The following is a 26040-nucleotide window of genomic DNA, read 5'->3' as shown; positions in this document are numbered from 1 at the left end:
TCCACCTGTTGGAATAGCTCTTATCAAAAAGACAAGAGAAAACAAATGCTGGTGAGGATGTGAAGAAAATATAACCCTTGTGCACTGTTGGTGGGAATGTGAATTGGCACAGCCACTATGGAGATTCCTCAAAAAATTAAAAGTAGAACTACCATGTGATCCAGCAATTCTACTTCTGGGTATATATCCGAAGGAAATGAAAACAGGATGTCAAAGAAATATCTATACTCCCATGTTCATTGCACCATCATTCACAATAGCCAACACATGGAAACAACCTAAGTGTCCATTGATGGATAAATGGATAAAGTAAATGTGATACAAATACATAATATAGAATATTATTCAGCCATGACAAGAAAGAAATCCTGCCATTTGCAACAACATATATGGACCTTGATGGTATTATGCTAAGTGAAATACATTAGGGAAGCAAAAATACCATATGATCTCACTTACATGTGGAATCTAAGACCATTGAACTCATAGAAACCAAGTAGAATAGTGGTTACCAGGGGCTGATGGGTGGGGGAAATGGAGAGATGTTGGTTGAGGGGTACAAACTTTTAGTTATAAAATGAATAATTTCCAGGAAGTTAAGGTACAGCATGGTGACTATAATTAATACTATATTATTTACATGAAAGTTGATATGAGAGTAGAATTTTAATGTTCTCACTCTAACACCCACAAAATGGTAATCACATGAGGTGAATAATGTGTTAACTAACCTTACTGTGGTAACATTTTACAATATACGTGTATCAAATCGTGACATTGTAAAACTTAAATTTATAATGTGATATGTCAGTTATATCTCAATAAAGCTGGGGGGGGAGATTTACTGCAATAAGGTACACAGTTTGGCCTGTGACTTAATGCTCAACATAGAGCATTTTTCTCTTTTGATTTAAGGCAATGCCAAAATACCAAAACAGCAGGTCACCTAATTCTGCTCAATCCAACTTGTTGCTTGATGTGTATGTCAAGTAGGCAGATGATTGACTGACTCTTGCTTTGCCTTTGTATGAAAGAGATGGTCTCTTTCTTATCCAAGCATGACAAGAACTATTTATATGGGAGCAGTGGTTTTAATCAAGAGAAGGTCTCTCTTACATTCATTCCAACTATATAAAGAACAGTTGTGAAGTCCCTACATATCCTGGTTAGCAGTTATCATGTTCTCCATGCAAACTTTAATCCTTCCTTATGATTTATGGATATCTGTTTTTATGTTGATGGCTGACAGACATTATAGCAGCCCCCGATAGCTGATTCTTAGGTCAACTGCAATGATCTCTTATTTGCTTTTCTGAGAAATAAGCTATTGGGTTATGTACTAAGAACCAGTAGCTTGGGGGAAAAAAAGTTTTTCTTATTTACCTGCTCCATGTTGGTGTGCTCTCAGCTTCGTTCCGGTGGAAAGACATGAAGGCTTTGCACATTAACTATGTGCAGGCCAGGCATCTGAGGATGGAACCAGCGGCTGACCAGTTCATGGTGTATGCCACAGATGGGATGCGACGCTCCTTGGAGATACCGTTTTACATTATCATCAACCCCACGAATGATGAAGCTCCTGACTTTGTAGTGCAGAATATTACTGTAAGAAAGATAACGGGATTTTCAGTTTCTTTTTTTTTTTTTTATCATTTTCTGATTTTATTTTCACCTAGTTCATTTACATTGATCCAGGTTCACCTAATACATTAAGTTGATAAGGAATGGGGAGAACAGTAACCTATATTATAGAATGCAATTACTTGAAAAATATTATTCTAATAATAATGATAGTAATGATTATAATTGCAAACATATAGAATTGCATGGATATAGGATGGGGTTCTTACTAGGTTTTAGGTAATATTTCCAGTCCTTTATATGTGCTCATGTAAAGGCTTACAAGGCTTTTAGGGTGATGGTATTATTATTGCCTTTTAGTAACTGAAAAAATGAGGCACAGGGAGGTTAACTCGGTGGCCCAAGATCAGAGAGCTTGGAAAGAAGTGCCACATAGGGAATGGTACATAGGGGATTTGCACCCAAGCAGTTTGATTCCATAACATGCCCTCTTAACCTATGCTATAATGACAAGCACTCTTAATTCACATATATAAGGCATCTTTTTATACAGCTATTTTTTAAAATTTATTTATTTTGAGAGAGAGAGAGAGCACATGAGCAGGAGGGGAAGAGGGAGAGGCAGAGAGAGAATCCTCAAGCAGACTCTGAGCTGAGTGCAGAGCCTGCAGGCGGCTTGATCTCACTATCCTGAGATCACGACCTGAGCTGAAACCAAGAGTCAGACACTTAACCGACTGAGCCACCCAGGCACACCTTTATATGGCTATTTCATAAAGATAGATGAAATGAAAAAAATACAATTTAAATCATTCTTTTTATGTAGTTTTAAAACTATTTTTATGTGATGTTTGTTAGTTTTATTTAACAATTCAGATAGTTAAAATGGCCATAATATCACTCCTCAGATAACACCTGTTGTCTTTAAAAATATAATAATAAAAATATGTAGTTATACAAGTTAGAATATTGAGAAACATACACAATGAAATATGAAATATGACAGTCTCCGTCTTAATAAATAGGTCCCATTTGTATTACTATGTTTGCCATCTTTTTTTCTGACACTTACCAAAGCAAATATTATCTATTTTGAAGCCATTATCTAGCCTTATTTGTCACTGAAAATTATCAAATTCTAAATATAAAAGTCTTTATTTGATTTGAATTGCCTACTGACTCTTAATGGGACCTCACAAAGAGATTTAAGAGCCACTCCTGCCCTTTCTCTTCTGTTGGCACATGGGTTTCTCTGGAGAGCACGTCAGTAATTATGAGGGAGAGGAGAAACTCTACAAATGATTCCTTCTGTACCTACCTCTATTGTCTTGTATCTATCCAGGGCCGGAGTTTCTGAAATAATTAGGCCACTGGGAAATTGTCCCTTGCTCTTCTCTGAAAGTAATCATGCTTTTAGCTGTGCACTCCTTAGAGAAGCTGTTGAAAAGTAACAGATATGGAGCCCCGTGTGTTACTGGCAGAGCTGGCTTTAAGTTTCAAGAGATTTTTAAAAATAGTCATGTTTATTTTGCTTTCTTGTGGAAAAGTGTATTTATCTTGTAGACAGTCAAGCTTCCATCAAGTTGGGCTGCAACTTGCAAGAACAATGAGGTTTTAGTTTGAGATATTCTAATCCATTTCAAACTGCTCTACTAGTGAGCTTTTGCATTTTGTGTATATTGATCTAAACCTTTTATTTATGATCTCAATAAATGAAATGTGCAAAAAAATCCCCATTTTTTCAATGAAATTTCCCAGTCATGTTGTGAAGTAAATTACCATTTTATAAATGAGCAACGTTGTCCTATAGTGATTCCAGGAGTCCTAAGCTTTATGAAGAAGGGTAATTAGAACATATTTTAGGTTGCTTTATTAAAATTCTTGGAGAAAAAGGCAAGTTACCATCAAAGATGATTTCATAATTATATCATTGCACATTAAATTATGATGCCATTTTAGTCTTGAATAAGTAAGGCCAGCTACAAGAAAACTGGCATCACTTTAGCCCAAATATCAGAATGGCAAGTGATTCTTCTTCACACAGGTGCAGTAGACGCTAGTGGCAGGAAGCCTCTCTCAGTAAAAGACGCTGAAGAGAAAGGGCGTTTTCACAAATCTAAACCATATGTATTCTTCAAGGCTGACGTGCCCACTCTGCCATGAAGACACTCCTCGTCTCCTCCACCCGTTTGTACTTACTGTTTGTCCATATTAGTAGCACTAGATAATTTTCTTCCTTGCATTATAGTTACTGATGGACAGGCCTTCATGGTCTCATCTGACTTTGATTCTTTAGAATATTCGTATTCCCCACAGCATGAGGCCCAATGCACTGCATATTACCAATAAGCATCTGTTCAATGTGTACACTCTGATTATTTAGGTCTTGCTTTGTTTCAAAAGAGGAAACAAATATTTCTTTGTTCTCTTGATTCTTGTGAGAAAAAGATCAAGACAGCTAAGTACCATGTCAAGTTCTAAATGGCTAGATCCTACCTGAGATGAAAAACAGTCAGTCTTTGTGCTTAAAGGATTATGAAACGAAGTTGGGGATGGGGATGGGAGGAGGTAGTTCTGGAAAATTTGAGGCATGAGGATTGAGGAGAGGTGAGGGACCCAGAATTAAAATAAACACTATTATGTATCCAGAAGTATCCTTCTCAAGTGTTGTTGATTGCAATTGAAATACAGGTTTTCCTGGGGCACCTGGGTGGCTCGGTTGGTTAAGCGACTGCCTTTGGCTCAGGTCATGATTCTGGAGTCCCATAATCGAGTCCCACATCGGGCTCCCTGCCCAGCAGGGAGTCAGCTTCTCCCTCTGACCCTTCCCCCCTCATGCTCCCTCCCTTTCTCTCAAATAAATAAAATAAAATAAAATAAAAAGAAATATAGGTTTTCCTGCAATAACAAAAATTAGAAACATAAAATACCCCCAGTGCATATAGCAGACATTCGTATCATTTCTAAAGGAGAAACATAAGAACTGTGAAAGCAACACGGCTCAGGAGGTTAAAATAACAGATTAGGATCTGAAGGTGAAGGGTCTACACTTAGTTTTACAGTTGAACTCTGTGAATTCCAGAAAGCAAGCATTCTTTTGATTGCTTTCCCTTGACCTTTGAATTATGGGGGGAAAAGTGTGTGTGTGTGTGTGTGTGTGTGTGTGTGTGTGTGTGTGTACGCGTGCGTGTATCTTTTGTTCTTTAGGGAAATGAATAAACTGCTTTGAAGTCTTCAGAGAAAACCTAAGAGAGATTAATAGATTTATTCTTTTCTTCTAAGCTCATGTTAAACCAGCCATTTCTTTTTAGGACTCATTATACACAAATTTCATAGAAAATTTGCAATAGGATATCTTAAAATTACTTCTTTTGAGTAATTTGCTAAAAGAAAGACAATTTTATTTCTACACAGCTGACTTTCCGACTTGTTTTCACTTAGGTGTGTGAGGGTCAGACGAAAGAACTGGATACCTCCATCATCAGTGCTGCTGATCTGGACGTTCCCAAGGACCCCTTGCTGTTCAGCCTCACTCATAAACCACGCCACGGCCTCCTCATCAGTGGGGTGCTCAGCAAAGACTTTCCTCGGAATAAGCAGCCGGTCAACCCTGGCCAGAAACATGACCTTGTTCAGAACTTCTCCTTGGAACGTCTCAAGAATGGTAGATCATGTTCTTCTATTCATTTATTGCTGTTGATTTAATAATTTAGCCCAGAAAATGCAGGAAGTGAAGAAATGGGATTCAACTACTTTATTCGTTTATCCCTCAAGGGTTTTCTCTGGGCTCTGGATGAATGTAGGGCCTGAAGCCTCAGTTACAGATAGTGGGCAGAGGAAAAAGAAATAATATATTTTCTTTCACTTTGGGAGCATCACTAAAAATGATTATTTGTGGGGCACCTGGGTGTGGTTTAGTCAGTTAAGTGTCTGACTTTCCATTTTGTCTTAGGTCACGATCTCATGGTTGTGGGATTGAGCTCTGCGTTGGGCTCTGCACCCAGCAGGGAGTCTGCTTGAGATTCTCTGTCTTTTCTCCCCCTGCCCCTCCCCCGGCTCATGCTCTCTCTCTCTCTCTCTCTCTCTCTCAAATAAATAAATAAATCTTTAAAGAAAATAATATTTGTGATTTTGGGTATTTTAGCTCCAACTTTTTTGATGTCATAATAAAAAATTCTTTTTTAAAACTACTGATATCATGGACCTAAATTTGAAGAGATTTGTCGGCCAAAATTTCTATGTTTGAAACAAATATAGAACCACGTATAATAGCTCATTATTCTCTGTGGAGATAACTTGTTCTTTAAGGATATGACATATGGGAATAGCAGCCTGAATTATTTTTTAATTACTCTTTTAAAAAAATCAATTTTATCCCATTTTCTAAATAAAAACATACTTTCAAATATCGGAGAAAAGGGTAGTTCTCGAATCACTGCCTACTCTCACTCTCCTTCCTGCCTTCACATATGGTTTCCGCAACCTGAACCCCCTTTGCTGGGTTAGCCAACACCGTGCCTTCAGAACCAGGTAACCTCTGACCTCCCGGTGGAGCCTTCCCAACCCCCACCCACCCACCTGGCAGTCTCTAGACCATCCCTTTCCTGTGCTGGTTCCGTCCAGCGCTGGTTTAGCATTTTTGCGGCTGTCTACATTTTTCCATTCCCCAACCAGAGTAAGCGCTCTGTCCCAAAGTGTATTTTTCAATAGTTGTGCAGCATCATGTCACGTTTGGGTTTGAAAAGTTAACTCATATATTTCTCAGTTTTTGTCAGTTGCAAAGAAAGAATCTCTGGGGCTTAAGTGATGATATTACCAAATCAGTAACCGAGTGTATCAAATAATACAATATGTTGTTACAGTGTTTTTCTTTTCAAATTTAAGACAACGAAAAGAAATAGTAATTCAAATTTTACTCTCAAGGAAGTCTGTTTATTAATTCGTCTAAATATTATCATTTATTATATTATTAGGTTAAAAAGCATGCATATTGTGTAAAGTTTGCACTATACAATGATTTTGAAGAAAAAAATGGTTTACATAAATTAATACTTTGGTCAATAACTTGGTAACATTCTCAGAGATGAGATTTTCATCCTCATTTTATTTTTGACTCGTTTATGGCTATATTTTTAAAAATCTTTCGTATATTCTCACATACATCCCCCTACCCCAAACATACAGGACTTATAAAACTGCAACCACATTATGTAATCTGTTTTTTTCCTTCTCAACTATAAGAAACTTCTTACTTTTTTTTTTTTTTAAGATTTTATTTATTTATTCGACAGAGATAGAGACAGCCAGCGAGAGAGGGAACACAAGCAGGGGGAGTGGGAGAGGAAGAAGCAGGCTCACAGCAGAAGAGCCTGATGTGGGGCTCGATCCCATCACGCCGGGATCATGCCCTGAGCCGAAGGCAGACGCTTAACTGCTGTGCCACCCAGGCGCCCCAGAAACTTCTTACTTTTTAAGTGCTGATTGAAAACATGGTTTGCAGTAACTCCAGCTTTTCATTGTATAGGCGTACCGTGCTGTAATTTTATACAACTATCTTCTGTTTTTAAATATGCAGACAGCTTTTCATTTCTTGACATTACAGGTTACACATAAACATATTTTATGTATATTTTTGTAACATAAATCTTAGTCCACATCTCTTAGAATTTTTTTGGTATAAATTTTTATCATGAAATTACTTGGTAAAAAAGGTGAACATTTATAACACTTTTAGGGAAAAAATTGCCATTCCATGATATGCATGAGCGTGCCTATTTTCCTAGTCAAGAATGGGTATTTTTTGAAACTTTTGTGAATTTGGTAGTCAATAGCAGCATCTCATCGTATCTTAATTTGATATCCTTAAATTATGAGTAAGATTTACCATCCTTTCATGTGTATTGACCATCTATGTTTCACCTCTTGTAAATTGCTTGATAATGTCCTTTGCTCATTTTTCCATTGATTTATATTAACTTAGACTAAATATGGATATTTCACATTTGTGTCACATGTTAACAGATAAGTTTTTCTCTATTTTATTTGCTTTTTAATTCATGTTCTTAAGTACAGAAATTACAAATTGTAAGTGGTGAAATTTATCATTATTTTTCTTTACATTTTTTTCTTTTGTTTTTGTATTAGGAAGATGTTCTACATTCAGAAATAAGATATTTACTTGTATTTTCTTCCAAATCTTTTAAAACAGTTTTATTGAGATATAATTCACGTGCCATAATATCCACCCCTTTAAAGCCTACCATTCAGAGGTTTTTAGTATGTTCATCATCATGATTAATTTTGGAACACTTTCATTATCCCCAAAAAGAAATACCACACTCATTAGCAGACATTCTTATCCCTTTCTTCCTCAATCCTTGGCGACCAGTAAGCTATTTTTTGTCTCCATAGGTTTGTCTATTCTGACAGTGTAGAATCATATAAATAGAATATATGACCTTTTGTAAATGGTCTCTTATTTAACATAATGTTTTCAAGATTTGCCTGTATTGTAGCATGAGTCAGTACTATGCCATTCCTTGTTATTGCCAAATAATATTCTATTCTTTGGACATATCACATTTATTTAATCCGTTCATGAGTTGATGGATATTTGGGTCACTTCCACTTTTTTTTTGAAAGATTTTATTTATTTATCAGAGAGAAAGAGAGCACAAGCAGGGGAGCAGCAGGCAGAGGGAGAAGCAGGCTCCCCGCTGAGCAGGGAACCCAATGCAGGACTTGATCCCAGGACCCTGGGATCATGACCTGAGCCAAAGGCAGATGCTTAACCGACTGAGCCACCCAGGCGTCCTGTCCTTCCACTTTGACTGTGGACATTCATGTATACGTTTTTGTATGGATAAATACTTTCATTTCTCTCGGGTCTGTATCTAAGAGTGGAATTGCTGGGTCATATGATGACTCTATGTTTAACATTTTGAGGAACTGCCAAACTGTTTTCCAAAGTAGAGACATCAGTTTACGTTCCTACCAGTAATGTATGAGAGTTCCAATTTCTCTGCATCCTCACCAAAGTTTGTTACTGTCTATCTTTTTACGATAGCCATCCTAGTGGGTGAGAGCTAGTATCTCATTTTGATTTTGATTTCATTTCCCTAATAGCTAACAGTGTTGAGTATCTTTTCATGAGTTCATTGGCTATTTGTCTATGTTCTTACATCTTATTTGGAAAAATGTCTACTCAGACCTTTTGCCAATTTTGTAATTAGGTTGTCATTTATTATTGAGCTATGAGAGTTCTTAATATATTTGGAATACTAGATCCTCCCTTATCAAGTATCTGATTTGTAAATATTTTCTCCAGTTCTGTGAGCTGTTCTTTTACTTCCTTGCTAGTATCATTTGCAGCCCCAAATTTTTAATTTTGATGAGATCTAAATTATCTGCCTTATTTTGTTTTGTTTTGTTGTGGTCACTTGTGCTTTCGGTATCTTATCTAGAAACTGTTGCCTAACTCAAAGTCATAAAAATTTACTCATGTTTTCGGGGCGCCTGGGTGGCACAGCGGTTAAGCGTCTGCCTTCGGCTCAGGGCGTGATCCCGGCGTTATGGGATCGAGCCCCACATCAGGCTCCTCTGCTGGGAGCCTGCTCTTCCTCTCCCACTCCCCCTGCTTGTGTTCCCTCTCTCGCTGGCTGTCTCTATCTCTGTCAAATAAATAAATAAAATCTTTAAAAAAAAATTTACTCATGTTTTCTTCTAACAGTTTTACTAGGTTAGCTCTCACATTTAGGTCTATTATCCATTTTGAGTTAATTTTTGTATATAGTGTGAGGTAGGGATCCACTTCATTCTACTGTGGCTTTTGGGTTGTCCCAGCACTATTTATTGAAAAGACCACTCTTTTCCCATTGAACAGTTTTTGTGCTCTTGAGGAGAATCAGTTGCTTGTAAATGTATGGGTTCCTTTCTAGACTCTTTTCTGTTAGATTAATCTATATGTCTATTCTCTGCCAGTTCCACACTGTCTTGATTACTATAGTTTTATAGTAAGTTTTGAAAATGGGAAATGTGAGTCTCCAACTTTGTTCTTTTTCAAGATTGTTTTGGCTATTCTGGGTCTCTTGCATTTTCATATTAATGCTATGTAGTTTTTTAAAAATCAGTTTTATATTTAAGTTTTGCTTCATCTAGAATTTATTTTGGTTATTGGCTTGAGGTAGGTATCTAACTATAATTTTCCCCAAGTAATGAACCAGTGTTCTCATACAGTTTATAAAATAACATATGCTTTTCTCACTGATTTCTAAATAAGATCCTTATCAAATACTTAAATATTTAAATATGAATTTTTAACAAATTAAAAGGGCAGTCTTACTTCATAAAACAGTTTAAATTTACCCTATTGCACTGATGAATGAACTCTTGCTGATACCAGTACCTTGGAAATTTAAAAAGATCATGTGTGTTTTGAAATGGCTTAATCATAAGAAAGATTTATTTTCTCTCTCTTTTTTCTCCCCCTTCTTCCAGGAATGAAGTTGATGTATGTGCATGATGACTCAGAGAGCCTTGCTGATGACTTCACAATCCAGTTGTCGGATGGGAAACATAAGATATTAAAAACCATTTCAGTGGAGATCATCCCAGTTAATGATGAGAAACCAATGCTGGGCAAGTAAGCTACCTGAAAGGAGACCCTTTCAGATATTCGAGAAAGTTCTGAGGTCTGGAAGACTAGGTACAAATGTCATGTGTGTCTTCCAAGGGAGAAACAAGTCCTTGACAGCCCCTGTTTATCACAACTTGTCCCACCTACTCAGGCACCTAGAACTTTTAGTGCAAATGTTATTGTAACATCTCCCTTACAGTTCTTAAATTCACCCGTTAATTATTTGATTTTCCTCTGAAAGTTCTAGGTAGTTGTAAATAATTAAGAAAGTCTGAACCTACCGTATGGAATGAACAGTGTACTGGGTATTTAAACACAGTATACACATGTGAGAGTGCAACAGATGTATAGACTTAACCAAAGTGTGATAATATTAACAGCAGAAAGTCCTCCCTGTTGATTTGACCAAACTTTCAACTAAGAGTGACTAAGGGAAACGTATAAATGCCATTGCTTTCATCATCTGGGTATTTCATGATCCACCAGTCCTCTGTGTTCCATCGGGTTCAATACTCCCTTGCCACCTGATATCAAAATGATCACTTAAACGGTTGTTTAAAAATTCTGAGCTGATATTAATTGCAGACCATCTTGGTATCTCCCTTTGTAGTTGATCAGTTTGATCGTAGGGTACAGAGTCTTTATCAGTTACATTTCTGTTACTCCAGCCCCTTCTCTTAGTACTGGCCACCATACACAACTGTACGAGGGTAAAGCTTGAGGAGGCCCAGCTGTCTGGTGCTGGGCACAGAGAAGTGTCTGCTTCTTCTGATGATAGTTTTTTGGAGGGTTGCATCTCAGATATCAGTTCCACTAAAAGTCCACAGCAGAACTTTCTGTTTTCTATGATCTAGCTGGGCGGTTGGACTGGAATGACCTTGACTTATAAAAATGAAAATAGGAAGGGTATCCTGGTATTAGGAAACCTCTTTCCGATGACCTCACTGTATCTAAGAGGAAAGGAGGGAGGTGCAAACGGGTGTTTTTTAAGTGCTTACTCTGTGACAGACACTGTATTGGATCTTTTAAAACAGACATTTCCTTAAATCGTCTCCACAATTATGGGAAGTAAGTATTATTATCCTTGCTGAAAAAACTGAGACCAGACAGGTCAAATAATAGGGCAGTCACTCAACTCTGATTTCCTGTTTCTTGCTGCCTTCTTGCTATTTCATCATAGTTTCATCAGCAGAATCACCAAATCCCCTTCAGCTCTGCTTCCAGATCCATCCTTTTTCTTTTTCTTTTTTTCTTTTTCCCCCTCTCTTCTTTGGAGCGGAAGTTATATTCCCTCTACTTTCCTTTCTGTGTGTGTCCTCGGGTCGATCACCTCTTGTCTCTCCCAGAATGTGCTCCATGATTTTCTTTTCTTGCATCTCCAGTCTCTCTCTTCTCCTTCCTTCTGCTAACAAGACACAGGGATATAGTTTGTGGTGAAGAGGGCAGATTTTGGAACCAGATTGCCTTGGTTCAGCCACTAACCAGTTGTGTGGCCTTGAACATGTCACCTCACCTCTCTCTACCTCTTTGTCAACCTCTTTGAAAGCGGGGATAGTAATAGTATCCTCTTCATAGGGTGGTCGTGAGGACTGAATGGATTAAAATACATGAGAGTGCATGAAAGACTGGCTAGTCCCCAGCAAGTGCTCCTACATGCTAGTTACGATCGTTACTAGCAGCTATTCTCATCCTAAAACCACAAAGATGACCCAGTTCCTCATTTATTTCAGTGCCAAACTCTTTGGAGGAATAGCTTGCGCTTTGTCCATTTCGGCCCAACCTCCCCCACTTTGTTAAAGCTACTCCCTTAGAAGTTGCCCTTGGCCTTCTGACCGAATTGAGTGGCTCGTCTTCCCTTGCTGGACCTTGTTACAGCATTTGACACCATTTCTTTGGAATTCCTTTTAGATGCTGCAGTAGATACTTTCGGTTCTCTGAGTGATGCTCCCTCAGTCCCCCCGTGACTGTAATTACTCTTGTGGTGGAACACGCCAGGCTCACGGACAGGGTCGCATTACCAGTGCCTCGGTGCGTCGCTCCGCTTGCCGTGTGGCTCAGGGCTTTCTGCGAAATAGCGTGGGCTCATTTGGACTGTGGCAGACACAGCAGAAAACACTCTGATGGTAGCTCTCAACCTAGGGAGCTAGTGCGTAAATAAATGTCCCACATCCCATCCTTCAGAAGCACAATTTGAAGAGTATTCTATATGATTCTTCAAAGGATCCCCAGCAGCACTGAGCTGGTAAAAGCACCTTTGGGGCATTATTCCTTCCGCCCTGTCTCGCTCCTCACTTCTCTCTCTTACTTCCTGGGATCATTTCCCAAATAAATTACCTGCACCACAGTCCTTGTCCCATGGTCCCTTTCAGGGTAACTCAGACTAAGACATACTTTTTTCCCCTTTGGCCTCTCTGATATTGAATTCTGACACTTTTCTTCCTACCAAACTCCTTATCTTCTTCATCACATTGGCTTCCTTCCTGTTTTGATTAATCTATTTCTATTAATGGCACCACTCATCTCCAGAATCAACCAGTCAACTGAGTCGTTAGCCTTCTAGAGTAACGGGATTCATACTCTCTAGGAAAGAGGTGGGCCAAAATCACCTCCTACTGCGAGGGAGGATGTCTGTCCTGGAGAGACAAGAAAGTCACCAAGTAAAAGAGGTTAGAATTGAGGCGTCGGGGCTCTGGCTTGTCAGCAGGAGCATGGAAGGCTATTGGAATGCCAGGTGATGCCACTGAAATGTCCTTTATCTGCATCCTGAGGAAACTTCACCATTTTTTATCAGAAACCAAGCTGTCAAGTTGGACAGCGTTTGGCCATGTGTGGTGACCAAACCAAAAGCTAGAAACACGGGTGGAAAGAAATCCCTCCTCACTTTGGTGAGACCAGGGTAAATGGCTATATCGGCTGGGAGAGGAATAGCATGAGAGGGGACGTGCAAAGCCACAGTAGCAGTTTTTATGGTAGAAGCAGCAGCTGCCCACCCCAGCCCCGTCTTCAGGATGCCAGGGGCTAACCTGGCAGCTGTAGCACTTGGAAAAAATCAATCACTGTGAAGAGAATGCTTGCTACCCGGAACGTTACCAGGGAAAGGGAGGGTAATGTAGAGGGCCATGGATTGCCTGAGAATCACCAAACTCATAATGGTATTTCATAAAGGGTACCAGAACCCCGGTGGCTAAGCCATTTGATCTCTTTAAGTAAGTTTTTATCTGTAAAATTTGGATGATAATACCTTGCTTACTTATGTCACGGGACTGTTGTTGTAGCAAGTGAAATATGGAAATAAAATCATTCTATAAAATAAATTACAACATAAAATGGTGAGTTCAATGCACGGAAACAATCAGTATTTAATTACTTCACACCATCTTCATTTTTGCCGACTAATTGTCTTCTAGGACTTTCATGTGTAAAGTGAAATGAGAGCTTGTTTCATGAGTCTGACTCACCATTTGCAGTACTTTGGATAGGGAATAGCATTCCCGAATTGTTGAAGATTGGGAACTGTAATAGTCATTGTGAATGACCCCTGTGAAAGCAGTGCCTTCCATGTTTCCTATCAACCTAGACATCTTCCTCTTTACAGGAAGGCTGAAATTACAATGAAAATGGGTGAAACTCGTATTATTTCTAGTGCCATTCTTTCAGCCATAGATGAAGACTCACCCAGGGAGAAGATTTACTATTTGTTTGAAAGACTTCCCCAAAATGGGCAGCTTCAACTTAAGGTTAGTGTCTGTTTTACTTTTATTTTTCAAAACTAATGTAGCAGGTATAAATTTTCTTAGTACACAGATTTCTATAACTGAATTTATTCTCTAATAGCCACATTTTGCCCAGAGGTAGAAAATTTGATTCTCTTAGTTTGGGGTAAACTCACACCATGCTAAATTTTCTTACTCAACTCGGGATAAATTCAATCAATATTAAAGTTCTTCATTGTTCCCTCTCCCCTGGGATCATATCTAAATTTTGGGAGAGGGGGTGACTGGGATAAAGCAAGTTGTCTAATTGCTGCTGCGAACCAGGCATCCTTTGAGATATCTTAATTCCCCCAGATTTAACAAAATTTTTATTTTTATTTTTTTTTAAAGATTTTATTTATTTATTTGACAGAGAGAGACAGCCAGCAAGAGAGGGAACACAAGCAGGGGGAGAGGGAGAGGAAGAAGCAGGCTCCCAGCAGAGGAGCCTGATGCAGGGATCGATCCCAGAACGCTGGGATCATGCCCTGAGCCAAAGGCAGATGCTTAACAACTGCACCACCCAGGCACCCCTAAAATTTTTAAATAGACTTTGTAGAGCGCTTGTGGTGGCTATTAACCTGATTCTGAAGTTTGTATGGAGAGGCAAAGTGCACAAAATAGTGAACAAAAAGAAGAACAGAGTTAAAGGAATAGGACTACCTGGCTTTAGGACTCACTATAAAGCTGCATTAAATCAGGTAGTGTGGGTTTGATGAAAGGACGGACGAATAGATCAGTGGAACAGAATAGATAGCCCAGAAGTAGACCCTCACAAAAATAGAGTCAACTGATCTTTGGCAAAGGAGCAGAGGCAGTACAGTGGAGGAAAGACAGCCTTTTAACAAATGGTGCTCACCAGTCTCATTCAGACTGTGTGCCTGATGCCCGAGGAGTAACCCAACACACATAAGAGATCAGTCACTTGAAAAGGTCCCACGAGTAATCCATCAAAATGTTTGCTTGGATGATGGATGAAGGCTAGCAACAAACCACCACCAGCCATCCCCAATGTGATTATTTGACCGAATGCTGAACTTTAACTGCTGTGTCGACACAGTCCTAGAAAGAACAGCGAGGATGCATTCTGCGCGGAACAGCTCGATTATCTTAGATCATAGGCACCATAGAGAATCAGAGTGAAGAGCAATCACTGGTTTAAATTAAGGTACAGCTGTGTCCCTATTTCATTTCAAAGAGTAATGAAGCAGAAATGCAGTGAGAGCTGACACATTTGGGTAGCATGGGAAGCGAAGTGTCTGGGGTATGTGAAAATCCAGCTGGGTTCAGGTTGCTGGTGTGGTACCACATAGTTCTCTCCCAGCTCCCTTGGGCTTTGCCATGTCTCTCCAAGACCAGGCACTGGGACCTTAGGACTCCTGGACTTTCTCAAGGGCTCTTGTGTTCTTGTTGACTTGCCTTAGGTTGCCCCACCTTGAGTCTAGCTCTCATTTTCTTCCTCTCTGGGGGCTCACAAATGATTCCGTCAAGTAAGAGCTGGCATTTGGGAATGCATGTGGGGAATTGCGTGGAGATGATTTACTTACTCAGAAAGGTTACAAAAGAAAAAAAATTAACTAGAATTGCAGGCTGTCCAGTTTAAAACCCGAAAGAGACTGCTTTAAAAACTAAATCTGCAAATAGATGTTAGGATGGAAACACATAATGACCTTAAATATTACAACATAACTAACTTTCATCCAGTGAGCACTGGGGCTGAACATGTGTACAAACATCAGATGAGCAGAAATTTTAAAGAGGAGGAAACTTTATCAAATAGGCCACAAAGAGAAGTGGTAACACAATGAGGGGAGGGGAGGGTGAAGCATTTTTGACAGGAACTGGAGTTTGTGGAATAATGTGTCAAAGGAAAAAAAAACACACCAAGAATTTAAATTTCTATTTTAGTCTCAAAACAGACAAGGAAAAGTAGAAGATAATATTATACAGTAAATTTGAAAGTTAACATTTTTCTTGAATTATGTCAAGTGACTTTCATGAGCTCTTCTTAGGGAAAGTTATGTATCTTCAGAGAATAACAAGAAAATTATTGTAAATCAGGTACAGATTTTTTATTATTATGTTTCTAATGCTCTCAGTTGTCAGTTCCCCCTAGCATAAGAACCTCTTTCAATTGAGAAGACCACAATTTCTGCACTGAGTTCGGTACAGAATATATGCTTGACTGATGTTAGCTTGTTTTTAGAAGATTCTGATAAAAAAATAATATATGATATTTGCAGTTATATATCAAGATATATATATCTTGCTGACTCAAGGTATAAACAGAGGGAATGATCGGGATCTTGATAATTTTCTTTGGGCTTAAGTAAGGCTGGAAAAGGTACTGGGGGTAAATACATCCATTCTGTTTTGTTTTATCTATTTCAGATAAGTCCGGTGATAAACCAGTTTGAAAAAATAGGTTTGATTAACTGTGTAATGATAGGAACTGGAAAAAAAAAAAAAGGAACCCTCAAATGAAACATATTTAATTTTTAAAGAATCAATTTCAGGAGCTCGATTACCCACCTGCTCTCATTAATTGGAATATTTAATCAGCTATGATTGCTCATGATAAATGCCTTGGAAGTAGCACGGCTGTTGAATTGCCACACGACTGTCAAAAATCTCTTGGTTGAAGGTAGTTTTTTTCCCAAGGTCTTAATTTATTTTAATGTATTTCTTTGAAAGGAAAAAAATAAGGTAAAATGGCAAAAAAAATTGCATCTGGAGTTTCCCTGAAATATCATTTCTATTGGAGGTTTACAGCGGGTATGGCAAATGTCCACTAACATAGCTTGGAAAGAAAAAAAAACATGGACAGCTGACTAACTCTGGCACCTTTCAGATAGGGAGGGACTGGGTCCCTCTCTACCCTGGCATGAAATGCACTCAGGAGGAAGTGGATCTAAACTTGCTGAGATACACACACACCGGGGCGATGGATTCCCAGGACCGAGACAGCTTTACCTTCTACCTCTGGGATGGCGACAACAGATCACCGGCATTTGACTGTCATATCACCATCAAGGATATGGGAAAAGGTAAAAGCATCTCTCTCAAGGTTTATTGGGATCAAGTTTTATAACCAGAAGTGAGCTGTTATAAGCACTCAAAGGTTTTCAACTAACTCCCCCTCCCTGCCCTCCCCTCCCCTCCCTTCCTTCCCTTCCTTCCTTCCTTCTGTCCCCCCCCCACTTCCCTCTCTTTTTGACTTTCTTTCTTCCACCCTTTGTACCTGAAATTCCATCATTTATGATTTGCTTCCCTGACTCCTCACCTGCTCTGCCTGGTTCATGAGAGTAGCCCATCTATTTGTTGTTTTTAGAATTTCAGAAAGCCTATTGGAAATCCAGCCTTGCCCACAACATGGCGGCACAGGCTGCTTTAAGAGTCAGGGTTTTCTGCTATAAGTAACATTTTACCAAACCAATGTGATAACTCCAATTTTATCTTCAGGAAGAGAGTTGTTACCTGAAAACGAAGTTTCAGGGGAAAAACATTTCCAATATAATAAAAAGAAATAAAAATATATTTTAAAATTTAAAAATCATAACAAGGGACTTTGTTATTGAAAAGTTTAGACTGTTGCTCTTTTCACTGTGAAAGTGCTAATACCAACTCTTTGAGGGACAAGGGAGAACACGTTGAGATACTAAGCTGCTCTTGAATTAAGTAGACCCATTTGTATAATAGGACTCGGCAGCATATAAATGGTAGAAGGAAGAGGGTGAAAAAAATACTAGGAAGGAATCTCAATAAGGCAAAGTGTAAGCCCTTGTTACCCAACTGTCACTACCCCATAATGTTGCTTAGAGTTTATGTGAAGAAGGTACATTCATTTCTTATTGGTCTGTATTGTCCCAGAATCTCTATATTCCTAGGACCAAGTATATTCTTGGATCTTCAGTGCATTCTTCATTGACAGAATGCTTCCCTTTTTGCCTGGCTGCCAGGAAGCTCAGAGGGCAGTACAAATCTTGTATCACGTGTGTGATAGAATTACAATTGTCCTGGATCTTTCTCTTTTTAGTTTCAGTCAGCTTGATCGATTTTGACATGTTTATTTTGGGTTCTAAAATAATGTTTTTTGTTTGTTTGTTTCCCAGTTGTAGAATATGTTCCTTGAAGATGGCCAATAAGTGGCCCTCAGAGAAGCTAGATATTACCGTATGCATTTCTTTCTTTCCGCCAAAGTAGAACTACTATGTTCACCATCAATATGTGTCCAAGCAAAATGTAATGCAAGTCCTATATCGTGCAGACAGCTAATGTATTAGGACAGACTGCCCTTGGCTAAGCACTGTGCATTCACTGGGGTGGAAGAGAGGTCTGCTCTACACAGCCATCTGGGGATTATTTTCCCCCTAGAGGATCCTTCATCTCTGAAGGCCTTGGAGTCACTCCGGAAGTGAAAGTGAAACGTGGAGGAAAATGAGAGGATGCCTGGCCTGGGCTTGCACGCACCTGTCTTTTGCACCTTCCAGTGGCTGAGTCGTAGTCACACGCCACAGTAAGGGAGGCTGGGCAGTGGAAAGTCTAGTGGTGTGCCCAGGAAGAAAAGAAAATGAGGCTGGGGAGTGCCTGGCCAGTCTCTGTCACAACTGACGAGGGATCCTTTTCTGGAAGGATTTGTGAACACTTACATCCAACAGATACATTAACCTAGCATTTTCAGAAGCTCCAAATTCCTTCCCTTTGCTTGTTTTTACATCGTGGTGCGTTTTATACTTATATGGTGTTATATTTTTTTAAAACGTAGTGTGAGTTTTCTCAGGTCGTAACATAACTTGATAACTGTCATTATTCATCTCTGAACAAAACTACACTGACTAATTAGACTAAACCATAACCCTAGCATCGAGCGTTTGAGAGATCTCCATTCGAGAGCGATTATAAATAACATCCAATTGTTCCGTGTCTTGTGATGTGCACACTGGCAAAAATGATGTGGAGATCTTTGAGAGAAGCTTAAAGGGCCATCGTCTCGTTTGACCTTGAACGGTACTCTGCTGTGACAGTGCTGAGAAACTGCATCGAGGGAAAGCCCAGATGCTCTTCCTCCCCTTGGATCCGTCTTCTGCTCCTGGCAAAACATCCTGTGGGTGATTTTTGTGTCCCCGGCCTTGTTCATTTTTCTCACTCCCTTGATGTATTCATCTGGACTCCCAGGAGGCAAGCCCCATCTGGGGCTCAGGTTTTGATTTAAAGTTGGAATGCTCTTTGATTTTCCATTGCACCTAAGTTGGACAGCATTTTGAGTTAAAAGCACCAATAATCTATCAAAATGACCAATTTAATCATCTGAAACGGAGTTTCTCAGTCTTAGCACTGTTGACATTTTGGGATAGATAATTCTTTGTTGTAATGGACTTTCTTATGCATTGTAGGATGTTTAGACGCATCTCTGGCCTCTACCTATTAGAAGACTATAGAAACCCCCAGTTATAACCCCCCCAAAATGTCTAAAGACATTGCCAGATGTCCCCCGGGGGCCAAAGTTGCCACTCATTGAGAACCACTGGTCTAGTTGTACCTCCCTGATATTTTATTTTTTTGTTTCCTTATGGGACTGAATGTCTTTTCAAATTTTATTGACAATTTGTATTTTTATATTTAGAAATGGCTTGGCATTTACTTCACACATATTTCCTCTTGGATATTCATTCTTTTAGTATTGATATTTAAGAGCTCTGTTATAAAGCAACAAAATAATCTAGTGCTTGAGTTTGTGCTCTTGAGTCAGATGGCTAGAGTACGAATTCTAGCTCCATTTTTAATTTTTTTAAGAATGTTTACTTATTTATTTATTTACTTATTTGACAGAGAGAGAGGCAGAGAGAGAGAGAGCACAAGTAGGGGAAGGGGCAGAGGGTGAGGGAGAAGCAGACTCCCTGCTGAGCAGGGAGCACAATGCAGGGCTCGATCCCAGGACTCCAACTTTATGACCTGAGCCAAAGGCAGACGCTTGACAGACAGAGCCACCCAGGTGTCCCTAGCTCCACCTTTTATTCATCGTATCATCATTAGCAAGTTAGTTAGCATTTTTCTGTATCTTTGTTTCCTCATTTGTAACCTGGGAAATATATACAATACCCTACCTCACAGTGCGAAGGTGACAAAGAGCCTAAATCCTGTGCCTGGCACAAAGTGGATGCTCAGTATTGGAGTTATGGTCATTTTTTTAAATGAATGAGGTGAACAAAATTGGATTATAATCCTTAGTTTGTAAAACTGCACCATCCATCCACATGTGACCCACTTCTCCTTCGCTCATTTATGCATTTCATACGCTCCTTCGTTTCTTCTCTTCCAAATACGTAGTACAAACCTTTGCAAACAACATACAATTCAAGGACTGGAATATTTTCAGTAATAAGCATCTATGCATGTGCTTTTCCCGTCCTTCAGAGAGAACCATCATCCTGAATTCTGTGTTCGTATTCTTACTTTTGTTTATGGTTTTCTGGGACTTGCTCATGCAAGGAACAAATGGGAATAAGCTACCTCTGTGTTGTCCTATGTGGCTCTGGTTCATTCATTGTGCTACTGTATACAATTCAGTTTTACGATTAGACCACAGTTTGCTTTACACATTTACCTCTTGAAAAGGTATTTGGGTGGTCTCTGGCAATTTTGTTGACGACAGGGCTGCAGTGGCCATTCTGGTCCCCATCTCCTGGGGGCCAGCGTATGTTTCTCTCCAGCACACAGCTGGAGCGGAAACGCTGGCTCAAGATGCATGTGAATAGTCTGCTCCTTACAGCATAATGCCAAATCGTGTGCCCATTTACATTCCTACCAGAAGTGTACGTGAGCTTCTGCATCCCTCAACACTTGGTGTCATCAGAATTCTAAACTTCTGCAAATCAAAGCTTTACGAGATGGTTCTAAGTTCTTGTGATCTCGATTTGTGTTTCCACGATGATTAATGGGATTGAGCATCTTTTTGTGTCTTTGTTGGCCGTATGTGTTTCACTGGCTGTGTCATGTCTGCTCTTGTCTTTTGCCTAATTCCTTTATTATCCTATAATTATATCAACCTTTTTATATCATATTACTTTTGATTTCTGCAGTTTGGCCTTTGGTTTCTACTGTTACCTTGTGTGTGTGTGTGTGTGTGTGTGTGTATTTTTTTTAATTTGGGTCTTGACCGCAAGCTCTTCTGCTATGCAGGTGATATTGTCATCTTTGGGAAACCACTTGTGGTGCCTAAAGGTGACCGAGGTTTCTTGACGACCACCACTCTCCTTGCTGTGGATGGAACAGACAAACCCGAGGATCTGCTCTATGTCATCACCTCCCCTCCGCGGTATGGCCAGGTCGAGTATGTCCGCTATCCTGGAGTCCCCATTACAAGTTTCAGCCAAATGGACATAGCAGGACAGACAGTCTGCTATGTACATAAGAGCAAGGCAGCTGTCTCCAGTGATACCTTCAGGTGAGTCCCAAAGAAACTTTTCAGAGCCCCTTCCCCGGATGAATGCTTAGATAGACCACAGGTGGTAGAAAATGAGTTCTGTTCCCACTCTGATATAGCAATGGTCTTCTACTGCCTAGATGTATGAAAGGTGGAAGTACAATTAATTGGACAACAGCAAAGCAAGAAATTAGAACCTGTTGTTTAAAAATAAAGCCCATCTAAATGCCAGCTGTTCTAGGGGGAGGAACGTAAACACCCTTGAGTCCCAGCTGAGGAGAGGCATAGAAAACCAATATTCTGCTTTTGGGGGGTATCTTTCTCTATCTGAGGAAAGGTATTTATTGGTAAATATTTGGCACAAGCAGATGCAGCCTTTTGACACGATGTTGTTCCAGGAACTGTATCATGAATCATGTTGTCATCAAGTTTCCCCGTAGAAACAATGTTATAATTGGGGGCTGTGTACCTGTTTAAGAATTCTATATCAAACAAATCATCGGGATGAATAACAACCTGGCGAAAAGATGAAGATACAACATTAATGAAAGTCCACGTTCATTTAAAATGTTGAAATCTATTTCCAGTCACATAAAGCAAGACCAACTCTAGAGGAGCTATCATTTAGCAGTTCTCAGAGCTGGCTGATCTCAAGGCCCTTGATAGAAACCCAGATCCCCAGGCTAGGATGAGAGTCTAGAAATCTTGGGGCGCCTGGGTGGCTCAATCGGTTGAGCACCCTACTCTTACTTCAGCTCAGGTCATGATCTTAGGTTCGTGAGACCCGGCTTCGCACTGGGCTCCACACTGGGCATGGAGCCTGCTTAAGATTCTCCCTCTCTCTCTCTCTCCCTCTGCCCCTCCCTGTTACCCACCCCCCCTTGCACTCACCCACTCTCTCTTTGTCAAAAAATAAAAAGAATCTAGAAATCTTGGTTGGACTAGACTTTGGGGCAGTCACTGTACATATGCAATCCTGAGTTTTACCAATTAACATGGAGGCCCTGAGACCACTGGTTCATTGGCCATACTTGAAGAGCTTCTGACCCCAGTCCAGTTTTCAACTTGTCAGAATACAACTTCCAATAGGGTGCCTGGCTGGCTCAGCCAGAAGAATGTGCAACTCTTTATCTTGGGGTTGTGAGCTTGAGCCCCACATTGGGTGTAGAAATTACCTAAAAATAAAATCTTAAAAAAAAAAAAGGAATACAACCTTCAAAAGATCACTATAAACTAATGTAAATGTAACATACTCCTATATTATTCACTGGGTTCCCATAAATTATTATGTGCACTGCTACACCCATGTTCAAATACCAGTCTCCTCTATCATATATTTTATATCTCTAAATTCAATATGTCTGCTATGATAAACATTGTTTAAATGTCAGTAAAGATGATTTTGCTTGCCTTTTTGGAATTATGATTTGGAAAGATGATTGGGACAGTCAACTGTTAAAGAATTGGGGGAAGTTTGAACTAATATTTTCTTTTTTTTTTTTTCCTCTTGACAAAATGTCCTTAAGAAGCAGATAATCATTTGGTTGATCAATATCTAAATAACAATTCAATGCTGGAGTGTTGCTAGGCATTAACTAAAACATCAGATGTATAGATTCCTTTTCATGCTGGTTCTTTTGCTCCAGAAGTGGTAGAGTCGAGTCGTTAAGACACAGGCTTGGGGTCAGTTATCATCCCTATTATTGACCGCTCTGCGGTCAAATCACACCTCCTCCTGTGCTCTTGTGTCCTCTTTGTGAAAAGAAATGATGCTCATACTACTTGTTTCACAGGGGTGGTGGGAGGTGTAAATGAGTTTATGCATGTAAAGTACTTATAAAAATATGTGGCACATAGGAAGAATGAAATAAATCTTAGCTGCTTATTGCTATTATTATTATTGTTGTTGTTCTTATTGTTATTTATTATATTTTTTCCTTGGCCCCCTTTTTCTGCCAGTGTTTACAATACCAAGATTAATCTTGAAGGAGGAAAGAAATTACAAAGAAGAGCGATGAGTGTTCTTTTTTCCCCTGGTTACTTATGGAGGTTGGGTGCTTCTTGGCTTAATCAATGTATATCAGATTCAGGACTTTTAATTTTACACCCGTTTCTGGAACTGTTTACTCCTGTCCATTCCCACTTTCCCCAGTCAGTGCCCATTGGAGAGTCTATGGAAGACGTTAATGACTGACCAGTGACCCTGCTGGAGAAGCCAGTCAATGAATGCATACAGATGTTAAGAAATCAAGCTTAGACATTAATCAGATGGTGGTGACGAACAGGGAATGAAATACAAAATCTCTGTATGTGAAGATTGATGATACTCTAAAAATTTCCTAATCCACATCTGTAGGAAGTCATACGAGATGACATTTTAGAAATCATTTATCCTAGGAATTTTAAATTTTTATTTATTATTTTTTTAGAGGGGAGAGGGGCAGAGGCAGAAGGAGAGAGAGAATCTTAAGCAGACTCCACGCCCAATGTGGAGCTGGGTGCGGGGCTTGACCCTGTGACCCTGAGATCGTGATGTGAGCCAAAACCAAGAGTCGGGTGGTTAATTGACTGAGCCACCCAAGCACCCCAGGAATTTTTTAACTATTTAGGTCTTCAAGAGATTTACTGGGAAGTTTGATGAAAATACATTCTTGACTCTCACTCCAACGTGGTGACTCTTGGGCCAGAAATCTGTATTTTTCAAAGCTCTCCCAGGGATTCTGATGCAGTCAGGACTAGCAATCACTGGTCTGGTCCAGTCCATTGTTCCAAGTATATTCTAAGGAGCTTTGAGGATTTACAGAAGCCCTCTTGCGGCCTCCTGGAGACAGAACATGAAGGAATTGAATTGGTGAGGCTCTGGGACCCTCACCCCAGTTTACTGACAGAGCTTTGTTTTGGTTCTTTCATTGTTTTTTAGTTTGCTTTGCACACCGGGCCCCTGGGCAGGATTTTCTTTGAGCAAAAAGGCTGTGGCTCTATTTCCCAAAGTGAATAATTTGCACCACTGATGATACAAAGATGCAAAATGATGTGGGTTGGTAAAATACCCAGCTAGAATTAAAATGATGTGGGTTGATACAATACCTAGCTAGAATTAAAAACACCGTTTTCTTGTATTTATTTTTGCAGTATTTATAGTGATTACGTTTTTAGTAGTAAACATTTTCAGCTTTTCTAATTAAAAGCTTTCCTTTTAAATACATTTATTTAAGTACAAGAGGGAGTTGATCTAAAGCAGAATAGTAATAAGAGTACAGGTCACACAAGAATATGGCAAAAATTATGAAGGTGTCGTTTGAATGACTCAGGACTAGGGAACAGGGGTCGAAAAACATTTAGTCCAATCCCTTCACTTATGCATAGGAAAGCTAGTATTGCTTGAATACCTGTGATGCATCAGGCCGTGTACTAGACTCTTTTTTGTCTATCATTTCCCTTAAGCCTTATGCCACTACCTTGAGAGAGATGATTTGTTCCCATTTTATGCATGAGAAAACCAAGGTTCCAAGAGGCACAGAAAGTCATCTACATTGACGTAACTGCGTATCAGAGCTGAACTGGGGAGAAGATCTCATTTTTAAAAGATTTTTCCACTGTACCAGAAATTCATGGAGAAAATGCACCTGTGGGAAGAAACCTCCTCAATGTGCCATTCTGATGTTTGGCCAGCAGTTTTACATATTTATAATGGAAGAGCCTAACATCTGCCCAAGACCCTTGTTTTAATCTTGTCATTTCACTCCCCCAATCATGGGCTGCAGTGTTGTTTGTTAAGTGAAGCTAAACCAAAGCTGAAAGTCGGTTTTAATGAAAGTGTGTGATCGTGGTGCTTTTTAAAAATTAAATATATGCAACCAATCTAATCACCTAAATTTATGTTGCTTGCTGTTAAATCTGGCAAGGAATTTGGCCGGGTAGAAGAGAGAAATTCGGTGGCAAAGGATTGTCTCCCCCTTCTCTTTTTAACGTAAGATATGGCAGCATTAATTAAACGGGGGAGTTTAATGGTCAGATTTTACCTTCTGCAAAAATATTTTGTGAATCATAAATTTCTCCTGCATTGTTTGGTGCTGCTGGCCTGGAAGAAAGGTTTGGCAGCACATGCGAGGACAGATGACACCGAGTGATTAGCAAGCTGACTTCAGCTGCTGGCAGCCGGGTACTAAAAGAACATGCTAATGTCCTCCATTTTGACATGCTGGCTGGACTTTTTTTTTTTTTTTTTCCTGAGGAACTGGCTCTATTTATGATTCCATTTTTATCTTTTAAATGCCATGACAGATGGCAGATTCTTCAGCCAACTCTATTGCCAGGAAATGCAGAAAGCCTGAAAACACCATGGTAATGGTGAAATCAGACCAGGCAGGCACCCCAGACAAATCTGACAGTCATTCCCCAAATTTCATGAGGACAGTGGTCATCCTGGCTGTGTCTCTTTTCAGGGGGCTTAATGAGGGAAATGAAACAAAAACGGATCTCCAGAAGAAGCTGCTACCTCGATACCACCGGCTTCCTAACCTTTGAATGGGTGCCATCACAGCAATGGCACTATTGTTTTAAAACTTGATCTTTGGGGGTGGCAGGGGAGAGCATTTGGGAGATCATCTGGTCAACCTTGGCGGCCGCGAACAGCACTGACCTTGATG

At 39.6% G+C, this 26040-nt stretch overlaps 1 protein-coding gene across 1 annotated transcript in view; it reads left to right on the top strand.

The window, feature by feature from the left end:
* Positions 1-26040, top strand: part of FREM1 (FRAS1 related extracellular matrix 1) — a 139777-nt gene that overhangs the window by 66673 nt on the left and 47064 nt on the right. Inside the window, exons 18-23 of the mRNA XM_008689835.2 lie at positions 1409-1605; positions 5023-5245; positions 10078-10222; positions 13812-13953; positions 16820-17015; positions 21148-21412. Of these exons, the coding sequence (XP_008688057.2) occupies positions 1409-1605; positions 5023-5245; positions 10078-10222; positions 13812-13953; positions 16820-17015; positions 21148-21412 (1168 nt within the window). The remainder of the gene's footprint in view (positions 1-1408; positions 1606-5022; positions 5246-10077; positions 10223-13811; positions 13954-16819; positions 17016-21147; positions 21413-26040) is intronic.

This window comes from Ursus maritimus, unplaced genomic scaffold (assembly GCF_017311325.1).
Source record: "Ursus maritimus isolate PB19 unplaced genomic scaffold, ASM1731132v1 scaffold_17, whole genome shotgun sequence".
NCBI lineage: Eukaryota > Metazoa > Chordata > Mammalia > Carnivora > Ursidae > Ursus > Ursus maritimus.
The sequence above is the reverse complement of the archived record's forward strand: the minus strand, read 5'-3'. Positions and strand labels throughout refer to the sequence as shown.